This window comes from Labrus mixtus, chromosome 2 (genome assembly GCF_963584025.1).
Source record: "Labrus mixtus chromosome 2, fLabMix1.1, whole genome shotgun sequence".
Lineage (NCBI taxonomy): Eukaryota > Metazoa > Chordata > Actinopteri > Labriformes > Labridae > Labrus > Labrus mixtus.
In genome coordinates this window covers 13,523,633-13,538,600 of record NC_083613.1, presented here as the reverse complement: position 1 = coordinate 13,538,600, position 14,968 = coordinate 13,523,633, and the positions used below count along the sequence as shown (strand labels likewise).

Genomic DNA, 14,968 nt, shown 5'->3' with positions numbered 1-14,968 from the left:
TACCAACTCCAATACCTTAGAATTACCATGAAAAAACACACTGAACAATGTACACACACGCGCACACACACACTGTGCAAGAGCTCCCCCTCCTCTCTGAGTCTCTAAGGCCAGGCTATTCAACCTTATTAGCAAGAAGGCCACAGGAGAGACACGAGAGGTTCCAAGGCCACCAAGGAAATGTTGTCAAGTAGCTGCAAAGCTAGGGTGCCAGTAGCCTAGTTGTTAGTGAGCGCGCCCCGTGTATGGAGGCCGTAGTCCTTCAAGCGGACGGCCTGGGCTCAAATCCAACCTGTGACTCCGTTCCTGCACGTCATTGCCAGCTCTCTCTCTTCACAATTTCTGACTCTTTCCACTGTCCTGTCGCTAAATAAAGGCACAAAAAGCCCAAAAACAAAGTTTAAAGTAGCTAAAAAGAGGCGGGGTTACACCCTGCACAGGTCCCCAGTCATTCACAGAGCACACTCACACTCACTCCTACGGGCAATTTAGAGTCACCATTTAACGAGCATGTCTTTGGACTGTGGGAGGAAGCCGGAGTACCCGGAGAGAACCCACACATGCACGGGGAGAACATGCAAACTCCACACAGAGAGGCTCCTGACAGACGGGGATTCAAACCAGGAACCTCCTCACTGTGAGAGAACAGCGCACACGGGGCTCTTGTTGAACAAGCCTGCTATACAAGCGTCTCTGTTTACTTGATTTCATCCACAAACTGTTTCCTTAGGGAATATTCACCTACATGAGTTTGTATGCGCTTTTAGAAGACAGACAACAGATGAACAGATACCTGCTAATAATAGGGAGGAGTGGATGTTTTTCAAAGAGGTGTGATTAACGGTGGAAAATTCATCTCACCTAATCTTCAAACTGCCTGAGGCTATCATTAACAATGTGTGTGTGTGTGTGTTTTGAGATTTGTGATGGTGTGATGTAACTCTATCAAAGTAACTCTAGCACATGTTTGAGATCATGTTACTCTGCAGAAGCTGCGTTGTGTCTGCGTTGTGTCTTTTCCTAAACCTGTGTAGGTTTGAGTGACTGCATTTGTTTGTTCCTGCACCAGTGTGTGTGTGTGCGTGTGTGTGTGCGTGTGTGTGTGTGCGTTTACAGTAGAGCAGACTGATATGGACTTTATGTCCCCACTACATCTGGGTTACTACACTCTTGCTGTCTCTCCAGCCTCCGTCATTTAGTCCATTGTCAGCTCCCATTCTGCTCGCTGTCCTGTCAACACGCCTAATGGTGTGTGTAATAAACTCAGATAGCTTCACAACCTCCCACCTATTTGCTTTATTGCAGTGTGTATGTGTGTGTGTGTGTGTGTGTGTGTGTGTGTGTGTGTGTGTGTGTGTGTGTGTGTGTGTGTGTGTGTGTGTGTGTGTGTGTGTAAATGTTCCATGATGTGTAAGTTCAGAGGTAGTGAAAAGGAGAAAAGAAAGAAATTGGGAGGCAAGATGAGCTGGAGTTGATGTCTTTGTTTGTGTGTGCAGGATTGTGAATTGTGTGTGTGTGTGTGTGGGAGAATAAATGTCATAGGGCTTTCAGACTTGCAGAAAACTCCGGACACAGGAGGAGCTGCATGTGTGACACACAAACAGCCACATTTTTCACGCGGACTTCATCCAGAGCATTTCAGTCAGAGTGAGCTGATGTGAGAACTTCTCCTGTCCTCTGTGACCCTCCTCCGAAACACACTCTCACCTCTTGTTCTCCCGTCTTGATTTCCCCCCAAAGACACTTTAACCCTCTTATCTCCTCTGCTGTCGTTCTCCCTCCACCTCGCTCCATCATTTTTTCATTCCGGGGAAAAGCTCGTCCTTTCATCGCCCTGCAACCCTTTCTCGCCTGTTCCTCAGCTGTGCCGAAGGAAATCATCCATGAAAAATGTTTTGACCCTCCGTAATTGCCGCTTCCCCCATGTTTCCCATCTTCTCGACGCCAGAGCCATGTGCTCGCAAAACTGGTGTTGGAGACAGAGACGGACTCACACTCACACACTCATGTATGTATGCACACAGCCAGCCACCCATGCAGAATGCATGAGGGACACATACAGAGAGAGAGAGAGAGAGAGAGAGAGAGAGAGAGAGAGAGAGAGACGACTCAGGCGGACTAACAGCTTCCCTCACTACATACCGTCTGTATGCAGCAGAGGACAAAATATTATGAACACCTCAGACCTGAGAGCTGCGATCATTTGTGAGGCCAGAGTGTGAAGTCTCTCCTTTGATTCGTGCAGATTTTTGTAAATGCACACAAGGTCGTTGCGGCATACGCCTTTTTTTTGTTTGTTTGTTTTTTAATATGAATTTGTTGGGCTTTTGTTTCTTTATTGGAGAGATAGGACAGTGGAGAGAGCCAGAAAGAGAGAGATGACATGCGGGAAAGGAGCCCAGGTCGGAATCGAACCTGGGCCGCCCGCCTGAAGGACTATAGCCTCCGTACATGGGGCGCACCCACTAACCGATGCGCCACCAGCCCCCCTACACTTAAGGGTTTGCATAAATGCTCATGGCATTGCACTTAAATAAAACATATGATTTTTAGGCTGTCACTTATATTGATAATTACTTTTTTTGTGTGCTTTGAGGACTTTATTCTGACATTTTCTATTCTTCAAACCCTTGACAATACCATCTGATAAACTGTGTGCTGAAAATAAAGCTCTTTTCTTCAGATCCTCTAAAACATAGAGCTGATATATATATATTTCTGCTACAGTCATCAGCACACTGATGTTTCAGGCTTTGCCTGCTTAAAAGGTGTTAACCAAGTTTTTAATCATTTATTTCGTTGATTGAATAATTGAATTAACGCTTGAGGCATGGAGCTAAGGTCAGTATTGTGCACATTACTGATACACTTCACAATCAGTAGAAATGTTCAGTTTAGGGCGTTCTCACATGAGTCATGATCGTTTTGTTTTGGTGCCTGAGCACGATTGCTCCCCCCTCCCCTCTCCCCCGCTGGTCTGTGTTCACATTAGATGCATCGTTCTGTACCCGAGTACACGTACGTGTACGTACGTATGTACACAGTACACATACAACGTTTTTGCCCCCTCCTCTCTAGAGTCGATGCTCATGCAGGTTGCCATGTGGTGGACACTGAAGCTTCAGTGTTTATCCAGCTCTGCATGGGTCTGTAAACCTTTCTGTGTTCTAACCTCTCTCCATGTTTCAAAAGCATCTCCAATATTGATCCTAGTTTGAGCACGTTTCTGCTCGTGGAGCTTCCATCACTGCAACACCTGTTGGTTTGACCTGATAACTGCTCTCATATCTATCTGGCAAAACGGCCGTGTGGGGGTGCCTTAAAACCGCCTACCTTCTCTGGTCCAAACAAATCCAGAGCATTCAGGACCAGAATCTAAAGTTGGAAGGAGGACATACTGGCTGCTGCATTGTTGTCAGAGAAACCAACACTTCAACATAGCATGTTTCCTTAATGTCTGATCATATAGTAAGGTCACTTTATCATTTCACTCACTACACATCTCACTGATTGATGTTTTAAATGTATCAGTGTACAAATATCTGCACTCACATCACACACATGCATGTACAATGCAGGCATGTCTCTGAATACATGAAGATACACTCCACTCAGATTCCCATTCACAGAAACATTATATTCACAGACACACCTCTCCACGTACACACACACACACTTTCACATGTACAGACCCTCACACACAGCTTACAACAGGCTGACCTAATACTTACAGACACTTTCATTTGGGATGAATGTCAGCGCTAATCCAACCTTAAGCTACAACAAATGACTCCCCTTCCTCTTCCTCCCCTTCCCTCCTTCCACCCGCCAATCTCTCTGTCCATCCAACGCCTTTCCTCATCTCTCCTTATTGCCTCTTTCCTGCATCCTCCTTCAAAGTTTACCTCTCCATCCAGCCCTCAATCCCGCCTCCTCTACCTCCATCTTTACCCCTTCTCTGTTCTTTTTTTTCGTTTAACTTGTTGCCAAGATGTTTCCAGTGCTTTGGAAGAGAAACCAGTAATGTTATTGGCAGTTCTTCACATAAACACGCAACCAAACTCTCTTCATGCTCCCATCCTGTCGTCACGCTCAACTAAATTTGAGGTTTTCCTTGCTATGGCGAGCAGGCTGTTGGAATTAGATTTGGGTTATGTTGTCAAGCATGACTGAGTCCTTTCCTGTGTGAGACTCTAACTGAGGCCTGGCAGCTTTAACGGGCAGCCAAAGGGAAGATGACAGGTGTGCACCAGGGACCTGTTAAAGGCATACCTTGACATTTAGAGATGTAGTGTGGTAGTTTTCTTTTGCCAAGCACACGAGGAGAGACATGCACATATTCGTTTTTACTCCCTCTGTAAGTGTGACTGTGTCTTATTAAACCAGCAGACACTGCAAGCTAATGAGAAAGCTGTACCCGATGGCTTCAAAGAGGCTCGCTAAGCTGCCTCTTTTTTGAGTTTTTATTCGTCTTAAATAACCGACGACCTGAAGAGAAACACATCTTGTGTGGACAGAGGACTTTTTATGCGGATAATGCACAAATACAAAGCTTTGATTGATCTCCCTGCAGCACTTAGGATCGGACAATGAGTCGTTTTGTTTTTCTCCGGCTGTCAAACGATTGATTTCTTTTCTTTAATCACAATTTTTAAATATATACAAAATAACACAATCTTACCAATGTCTTAATGTGGGAATCAAATGAATGCAAAGAAATGGTCTTGACTTTTGGATTGTTTATTTAAATAAATGCTTCAGTGCTTCACCAGTGTGGTCTGAAACCATCAGTGTGTTAACACAGACTTGAGTATCCTGGTTCAGGTTTTTAAGCATCCCGTTTGTGCATGTAAACATCATGTCCCGATTCCAGAAAGCAGGACAAGCTTTATTCCAATTCTGCTACTTAGGCAAGAACAGAAATGGGATTTTCTGGGCCGATACTGATAGCGATATTGGATCTATGAAATCTGTAGAGATAGATAGATATGAATTAACACATATATTGCGTTGATCCCTCAAATGCAGTTATCAAACACTTGTGGAAAATATATTAAATGAAGACAAGATGGCCACTCAACTAGAAAGTAACTGAGCATGTATGTGCATCACTGCTCGACTCTCTACAGAGTGATGATGCTTGTAGCGCCCTCTTCTGGTCAAAGAGAACTAGAGCTAGTGTAATACAATGAAACTCAAATTAATGCTAGTTGACTGGTGAATACATCTAGTAATACCGGTGCATATCTGTAATAAATAGCCGATACTGATAGTCATTGTATAAGCTAATATCTGTGGATTCTATTGGCTGGCCGATTAATCAGTCTTAAACCGGATTCTAGCAGCTGCTGACTACCTGTGCAGACGTGGCCTCAGCCGAGTTATGTACCAGCAAAACAAACATGGCGGTGACAACGAGAGTGTCTCACCCTAGGAGGGAGGGTCTTACTTCTGGAGGGACAATACGCCAAATCTGCAACTCGTTGTTGGCATTTAATAGTGCTGAGCCTGCAACAAGCCACCGGGGGCTCTTCTACTTGGTATTGTCCGGTGGTTTTGACATCGGTCACTGTGTTTTATTTGTTTTTAATGAGTCTTTATGATTGATTGTGCAGCACTTTTGTTGCTTTTAAATGTGCTTTATTAAAACATTTGGATTGGTCTGGAGTTAAACAGCTAATTCAATGAGCGACTGACCTGTCGCTGATATATTAAAACACATAAAGCCCCTTTGTGTCAGGGATTTAAGGGAGGTGATTCAGGAGGCTTCTAGGCTCTACTGGGAATGGCACCATTTCTATATTTACCTCCGCAGGCTATTCTGCTCGGGCTTTAGTCTATCTATCTTCAGATTAATGGCTAATAGATGTGCAGCTTTTAGCCCTGCATATATTTAATGGAAACATGAGCATACCTTTACTCTGCTCCATCATGCAGAAAGAGAGTGTGGATGTTGTTTATACAGATGGAGATGTGCCCCGTCAGCCAATGTGAAATCATTAGTTATACTAATTGGTTCCTTGCTGTTGGGGTATGTGAATCCTTCATCCTTCATCCTCTTCTTTCTTCTTTCCCTCATCTTCTCTCCAACCCTTTATCCTCTTCCAGCCACTTCTTCTCCGTCATCTGTCTCCCATCCTTTTATCTGACTTCATCTCAGTTCCAATCTTTCGCTCTTTCTTCCTCTCCTCTTTTTGCCCTTATGTTTAGCTTTCGCTTTCCATCTCCTCGTTTCTAAAGTGAAGAACATGAATAACTGGGATGCAGATGTTTGCCGAGATTAGCATCCAGCCCTCAGGGGTTTGTGAGCACAAGAGAGAGGGCCAGAGAGCCGCGCTTCACTGAACATTGTGGATCGAAAAGTAAAACAAAGAGAAAAACAAACCAGTGAAAAAAAAGCATTCTCATTTCAAACACAGTTTGTTTTTACTTTGAAGATGAGAAGATGTAGACTGAAGGACTGTGGGGAGAGCGAGGATCAGGAGGGATGAGGGCCATTTGGGGTCAAAATCGAGGAGAACGAGGAAAGTTGCTGAAATGATCTAAGGGGCCGGTATGAAGCAGTTACATTACGTGAAGGAGATGGCAATATTTCCTGCTTATTTCTCACATCAGCTCACTTCCACTTCATGCTGAAATTTAAAAGGGGAACTTGCAGGAAAACCTCTGTGTATTTTTACTTGTGAAAAAGTCGACTGTGATGTTCACACATGCAACTCACGCTGAAAATGTTCTGTGAGTTTTGTTCCTGTCTCACATTTATTTACTCTTTTTAAATATGCCAGGATTAGATACTATATATATATATATATATATATATATATATTCTGTATACCCATCTGCCAAAGTTCACCATTTCTGAAATTACTTCTGTTTATGAAGTAAATGAAGAAAAGGAAATTGTTCTACTTCATTGTCAGAGAATTGAACTAAATAATCATCATTCATAAACTTCAATTTCTTGATGTTAAATGTGACGACCCCTCCACACCTGTAGGTGGTCCCGTGTTTGCTGGTTCTTCTTTCTGTTGAAGTTTACGGTAAAGACAAGGTTTGCAGTAAGAGTATGAGCGACAGCATGGGCCAGGTGTAGACCTCATCCATAAAGTCCTCCTCTCCAGACTCTCCATATCTCAACATTTTAGTACAAAGTGTTTAAATTCTACATATTGTGTTAGGAATACGCATAGTGGATATGCAGGTATGCAGGTTGAAAGTGGCTACTGCAATTAGATTTTTCTATTGGCTCATCTGGAGGCAGGTGACGTATTTAGTGCCAGCTTTCATCAAAAAAAACAATAAAAACTACGTCACCCGACTCATCAAACTGTGGGGAGTAGATTGAGAGAATTGTGCAGATTGATTATAACTGACATCCGAGCGGCTTATCGTGAAATATATATATATATTGCAAAAACGGGGCTGTTTGTGTGTTAAATCCATAACATTTAAATCCTCCAGAGGGCAGCGTCTACCGATCAGAAACATCCTCCATCCTATCCTGCACCTCACTGTCCTTGGCATCAGCTGTCTCAGAACTCGCTGATGAAATGATACGGCTCTGGACCGCGGTGGTCTTTGGCCTAAAGGAGAATCTGTAGCAGAGACGTCGAAGCCGAAACATTAGGGTGTAGTTACCCTTAATGGGATCTTTTCCATTGTTTTGTGCATCGCGCGTTTGTTTTTTATGTCGGCGCTGTAATTTAAACTTGACTGGGCACCTGATCTGTTGAAGTCATTGTCTACTACCAACTCTTTGTCAGCGCTTCAGACCAGGCTCATTGAAACTCCTCCAAGAGCTTAAAGGTGTTTTCATTGGAAATCGGTAAAGAAAACCTCTTTGCAAGCATCCTCCAATATTTGGAACTCCAGTCAGTGAACTGTGCACTCATACATTCAAGTCCAATCACTGCAAAGATGACCAAATGGATAACTTCACTGTCCCTGTACACAAGAAATTGAAGTTTTCTATCCAATGCTTAAATACTTAGTCCTCTGTGTGTGTTTTTTATCCTTCTGTTCACCGCTGTCTTTTGTTCCCCGTAACTCCATCTCCCCCTCACAAGCCTTCCACTTATTCCCTTGGTTTTCTCCACCTGTCTTGCCCCCCGCCTTGTTCACTCCCACTCGTCCTCCACATCAAAGGAGACCCCTTCTAAATAGAAATTCGGTCTCTTGTCTCTGTAGATCTTTCTTGATGACGACCTCAGTCGACCACAGAGAGTATCATCCCCAGGCAGTGTGCTCTCTCTTTCTCTCTGTATCTAAAACCCCAGTTTCTATTCCTTTTTTTAAAACATCCCTTGCTTCTGTTCTGTGTTATTTTAAGAACAAATAAAACCTGTGTGAGCTCAGTTCCCGACAACTATAACATTGACTTTTGTTTGGTCATGTTTCATACATATTGTATCAGTTTAATATATTTGTTTTCTTTTGTATAATTCTGGGACTACAGTTCTACAAAGTTTTCTGAATCATCTCTCTTTTTATGTCCACAGATCTTTCTAGATGCCAACACCATCAGACTGGGCAACATTCCCCTGGGCAGTGCTGTTGACCCCCTGGAAGGGGCACCGGCAGGTACCACCTACACCAAACAGACTGTGTACGAGCTTTGTTCCTGCGCCAACGGCAAGCTTTACCTGTCCCCAGCTGAGAAAGGCTCAACCTGCCAAACAACCAGTAACTTTTGTCTCTGGAGCTGAGAGCGGGAGAGTGACAGACACCTGGGACGTACGGACCATTAGAGTTTGAAGCTAATGCTAGCCAACAGAATGAATCGACGTGGATTATGGCCTGTTGGAAAGCTTATGCAAGCTAACAGACCCAGTCATCGCGGATTGCAGCATGGGGAGAAGTTCATGTCCGTTGTTCAATCAAATTTTATTGGATTAGAGGTTGGCCGAAAGCAAATGCTTGCTAGCAGGCCAAATGAACATGAACTGTGGCTAGGTGTGAAGCTAAAGCTGGCCAAAGAATTGACTCGTAATGGACTAGAGCTCGATGAGAACCTATTGCGAGCTCACAGACCAAATTAATATGGATTGGTCAGGAGCTAACGCTATTTGAAGAGATGGATGACTCAGCAGAAAGCAAAAGCTAACCAGGTTGGCTGGTTGTTTAATGCTATGACCCCTCATGGACATGGATGGTCGTCTCATTCTGGGGCTCTCACTGACTGTCTTTAAATTGTTGAATTGCTGCCATGATGGTTTTTGAAAGCCATGTGGAAAATAATTGGGGGTTATCTGGGAACAACAAACTCATTTACAACAATAGTGAGTTGTTTGTTAACTGTATAACCAAAATGTTTCATGTAATGTGTCTGCTTTTGTTGGGAAATAAACAGATACGATAATGGACTGCAAACACGCCAGCAGAGACGAGGACATGGAGAAGTCAGCAAACAGAGCTCGTGTGGACCTTGGTTTAGCCCTATGGGTAGCTTACAAGTAAATCAGACAATGGTTTAGTCTAGTGGGAAGCTAAGGCTAGCTAACGGACCAATCTATACCAGAAAGGCCTTCCCCCACCTCCCTCTCTAGTCTTTCAACCCAAATACTGATATGTGACTCTTCCACATTAATCTGCACCTGATAGTGAAAATGCTCCCAAACCCCGTTTTCATTGGATGACAAATGCAAATAATGGTGATTTAACCTTACATTCCTGGCTTTTCCCTCATTTCTTTCCCCCAGTTTGTCACTTTTTACCTTTACTTTTCTGTGGTTTTTATTTCCTTCAGATCAAATCTTAACTGCTTCCTGCTTATCTCTTGGTATCTTGGTCATTTCACTTATCTTTCTCATATTTCCCCGCTGCTGTTCTTTATAGTTTCTCTGTGCTCTAGTTATTTTGGTCTGTCTCTGCAGGAACAAGCACGAGTTATTCCGACCACACACTTCTTCCATTTGTATGACTGGACAAAAAATGTCCTTCTTCCACCAGACAAGTAAAACATTTTCAATCAAGGAGAGACTTAATTAAGAGTTGAATTTTTATTTAACACATTAGGAAATGTCTTTTGCGATTACACTCTGCCATGATGACTTCATGCTTTCTGAGGGATAGTGAGGGCAACAGCAGAATAGGATACCCCCTGATGGAGTCTAGACGCTGCTGGTGGTGGTGATACCCCCCTATGGCGTCTAGACGCTGGTGGTGGTGGTGATACCCCCCTGATGGAGTCTAGACACTGGTGGTGGTGATAGAAGACTACAGGATGTGATGAGGAGTGGGTTTCTAACGCTGTATCTGAACTCTGCTGATTCTGAATGGAGGTCACCGGGGCGGAGGAGGGTCGCAGCGATCACACTGAAATGACAGACTGACTGTGGAAGAGAGAGAACAGGTTTTATAATGTGACAGCAGCAGGATGATTGGTTAAGAGAGGCCGTGACACAATTAGGTTGGTGCATTACCTAAACAGTAAACACCAATAATCAGCTGATCAGCAGAGCAGGGAGATGGAGGAAGAGGTAGAGAGGGAGTGGCTAAGTTTAATGAAAAAAATGTAATAAATGTGTGAGAGAATACAACCAGTCTCAGGCTTACCATAGAAGTTTTTCCCACCCTCAGAGTTTTTTCCAACAGCTTTTGGTTTGCATCTCTGAGAAGTGTATCAGGGCATACAAAGTGTTTTTTTCTGTTAGAGACAAAACAGCTAGTTGTATAAGAAATACAAGAGGAGTGGCTGTGGCAAACCCCGACTCAGCAGAGCAGCAGTCCATCGATGGCCGGAAGTAATCACATTCTTGTTATGCCGAAAAGGACAGTCAGTATTCCAATTAAATGGCCTAATCGAGCTATAACCGTAGCTCACTTGTGTATGTGAACATACTGACTGAGACATTCCTTCTTTGTGCTCACGCTCTGCTTTTTATGTCTTTGTCTGCTTGCCATCCATGCTGTTTTTTTACCTGAGATTTCTGCTTTTCAGCATCCTCAACACTCCCTGTTTTCTTTCCAACTGTTTACTCCGTCATTCATTTTCTAACTGAACACTCCAAAATGACAAATATCTTTTCGATACCGCTTCCAGTACTGGACCAATAATCTGCCTTATTAAATAGTAAGGTTGTCAAAAGTTCTGAAACTTTTATACTTTTGGCTACCGCCTGTTTTAGAACAACACAATTTTTGTTATTTTAATAATTGATAGTATCAAAAAATACTTTAAAGTTAAATGAGATATTTGGCCACAATTTTTTAACCATCAGCTGCTGCGAGCAAAAGAGAGAAAGTACGGTTTAATTAACACAAATACATCAGCAACATTTCAAAATGTTACCAATGAATTTGTGCAAGTAAGACAGTGTGTAGGAGTTTGCCAAGAACTTAAAGGTCACATATTATACAGAGTACATTTTACCATGTTTTTCTAACACTAATATGTCTGTCAAACAAACCCCCCATTGATGAGAAAAGTCCATCCTCTTCGTCTTTTGCCTGCTCCACTTTTCAGAAAATGTGTGCTCAAACAGGCTGTTTGGAGATATTCCCTTCATGACATCACAAAGGGCAGTAACCCCTCCCCCAGGTGGGTGACACTCCCACAGCTTCTGCCCTCTGAGTCTGCCTTCTCACAGTAAACAATAGGACATGGAGCGAGAAAGACCGAGACACCCGAGCCCTTCCAGAGAGGGGTTGTGGTCAGACACAGAAACAGCCTGTTCTGATCAGGGCTGAAATAGAGGGGTTTATAGGCATGATCAAATACAGGATCAGAGTGGATTTAGAACAATAAATGTTTTGGGGAGCTCAGAGAATTATTTAAACTGGTTAAAGAGGAGGACCATATGTGACCTTTAAGGAATATTGGGTGTTGATAACTTCGAATTGTAGCTGTGGTATAGAAACAGGTATCAATATTTGTTTGATTTCTACTAATATCAAGTCAAAGCTTCAAATCTGGTATCGTTATACAGCCTATAATGTGATAGAGGGTATTCCAAGCTCCCCAGTCAACTTGTCAGGCTAAACCATCATTAATTACCATCAATCAAATATCAACGTGCTATTTCAGAGTTTAATGTAGCCAAAGCTTTTTCCAACAAATAACCCAGATAATGTTGAATTGAATAACTATTGGGTCCCACCCTATTGGCCAATACTGACATGTAGGTATCAGAGACCACTTAACAACGTCTCTTCAAATCAAAGCATCTCATTTTGAATATTTTGGCTTTTCTTCCATTTGAATCCCCATTGGCCATCCCAGAGTCAAGTATCAGGTCAAGTATCCCTTCCACCTCACACTTTTCCCCCCTTTCAGAGGATCTGCAACAGAAGCAAGAAAAGTCAAGCTGGTTCACAATATAATTCCCGAGGTTAGTTTTTCTATATTCAATCAGCCTCCGCAGGGGGATCGACTGGAGGGCCTCAAGCTGGCAAATCTTTCGCCCCAACCTTCTGCGATGGCTGGAAATCAGAGAAAATCTTCAATTTTTTTGTGACGGAAATCACCCCTGAGGAATTTATGTATGGATTTGGTTTAATTTGTATGGACTCAACTGGATTAAGGCCCTGAGGCGTACTTTCTTTTTCTTTTTTAAACAAAGTGAAACACAGGTGCCTTTGCTGCTGTTGGTAAAAGCACATCACAGTCTGAACGTTCACACTACCCTCAGTGGACCATCTGCAAGCGTCTCTGGAAAAATCTATTTATCAATCTACCTATCGATCGATTAAGTTTCCTGTCTTTCTCCCGTCCCCTCCCCACCTCCTCCTCCTCCTGGTTTTGTAAAACTCTCAGTATATCCAGCTGAAAAAGAACAGTTCAACCCTGGTTTAAAGTTTAATTTTCTGATGTGTTCCCTTATGGTTTTATTCTTGATAATAAAAAAGCACAAATTATGCCATGTATATAACAATACCTATAAAATACAAAATAAAATAATATTGTTTTCAAAGAGAACCTCTGGAGTCTTCAGTGTTGTTTTCTATTTCCGGTTCGGGATCATTGGGCGAGAGGCAGAGTTACACCCTGGACTGTTCACCTGTCAATCATAGGGCTGACATATAGAGACAGACAACCAGCCACACTCACATTCACACCTACGGGCAATTTAGAGTCACCGGTTAACCTAATGAGCTGGACCACCTGGAGGCAACATGCCAGAGGAGAACAAGCAAACTCTACACAGAAAGACCTTGTCTAGAAGTAACATTGTGGTCACTTTAACCAAAGAATGTTGCATTTTATTTACAGGGTTTAAGTAGGGGGTGCCATGACACCTGTGACTCATTAACAAACTGAAGTGATTGGAGGAGGATGCTTCAGGGCTCGGGCTGTAACAAATAATCCCACCTTAAGATCTTGTGTGTTTATCTTGTAACTATTAGGTTAAGTTGCTGCTCTTGGTTCCACCCACATTTAAAACAATTAGTTTAAAGTTATTTAAAGAATCATTTTCTTATCTTTATTGTAAAAGAAACCAAAGGCTGAACCCTTTCAGCCCACGTGAACAAGCCGTCTCTGGATGAATTATTTTTCTATCAACACATATTTTCTGTTGCAGATAAATGCTTTATTTCAAGGTCCTATGTTTGTACGATAAAGGACACAACGTGATGGTCCCTGAAGAGTAATTTGAAAACATATTCGTCCCCACAGCACAACTATTTAAACCTCAGTGTTTTTGTTTGTTTCCTTTACAGCTTGAAATGCACAACATCACTGTTCCTTGAACAACTATTGTTCCACCTTTAGACAAGAATCTGCCCCCAGAAAACATCAGCGTCCATGCTGTAACACAAGGAAGAAAATGGACGATCTCCAAAACTGACTTTGACTGCAAGGTCAGCATGCAATATTTATTCAAATGAAAAATAGGCCAGATGTTAAAATAAGTAGCTACCCCTCTTCTAATAACTTAAAAAAAAAAAATGGCGTAATTTCTCATCCCTTAACTTTTTTCTTTTGGTCTTCATTCTTCTTATAATTCTTCAGTTACCAGTAACTTCTCTGCTCTCTCCCTCACAGTACACAGGCATGCTTGTAGACACACACATGCTCTCCCAAGAGGATGTTGTGCAAAGCTCTGAGTCGACAGCATTTTCTTTTATTGTCATTTCAAATGTGCCCATTGACCCATAGGCCTCTTGACAGTTATGCAATAACTTTATAAAAGTGAGCGCAGGCAGTTTTTCCCCAGTTTCCAGTAACATGCAGACCTTCTCTTTTTGGGGCATTTAATTTTATCATTTCAATTTATAGTGTTTATGTTTTTTTTCATCCTCCTGCAGTTGAGATCGATTGATAAAATTCAAGCTGCATGCATCAAGAATGTTTGACAGTTTTAAATCGCATTGCAGCTGCACCGTGATGAATCGTTTGGCTGATGGCCTTCAGAGCCTCCTGATGACATCAACATGGTACTCCTACCTGTGGGCATTCATAATCCACACAGAGAGACAGACAGCTGGTACATATATGTGGTTCTCCATGCTTTCTGCAGCAGTGTCACCGTGGTGTCGCCTCTGTTTACCTCATTAGTCTTCACCAAAAGTCAGCCGTATATACTGACAAGCCATTAAATAAAACCCATTGATGCTTCCATGCAACCAGAGAAAACACAGAGAATACTAATTCTATCTAAGAACACTCTAATTTGCACATTCAATCTTGCAAATTTTAAAACCAATGATTTGGCAAATTGGATAAGAAACACGGCATCCATTTGTAACATCTTACAGGTTTCTGCTGCGAAATCCTCAGAGAGCTCATCTATCAGGTCAGCTTCAGCGATAAAGACTCAGGCTCCCCTGTGGGGAGGCCAATTTCTTAGTTTGTCAGTTGGATGACAAAGCTATGATGATTCATTAATATTGAAGACCATGAGCTTTGCAGAAGCACATTTTATTTTTAAAGCTATTCGGATGGCAGAGAGGTTGATAGTGAGAAGGAAGCAATGGAGTACTAAATGGCATAATCTAGAAGATCATTAATTGCCCGAGGACTGCTCTG

General features: G+C 42.5%; 1 protein-coding gene across 1 annotated transcript in view; it reads left to right on the top strand.

Annotated features, from left to right (window-relative positions):
• LOC132994457 (zeta-sarcoglycan) overlaps positions 1–10,462 on the top strand; it is a 390,284-nt gene extending 379,822 nt beyond the window's left edge. The window contains exon 8 of the mRNA XM_061064818.1: positions 8,499–10,462. Within this exon, the coding sequence (XP_060920801.1) occupies positions 8,499–8,705 (207 nt within the window). The 3' untranslated portion in view covers positions 8,706–10,462. The remainder of the gene's footprint in view (positions 1–8,498) is intronic.
• The last annotated feature ends 4,506 nt before the right edge of the window (positions 10,463–14,968 follow it).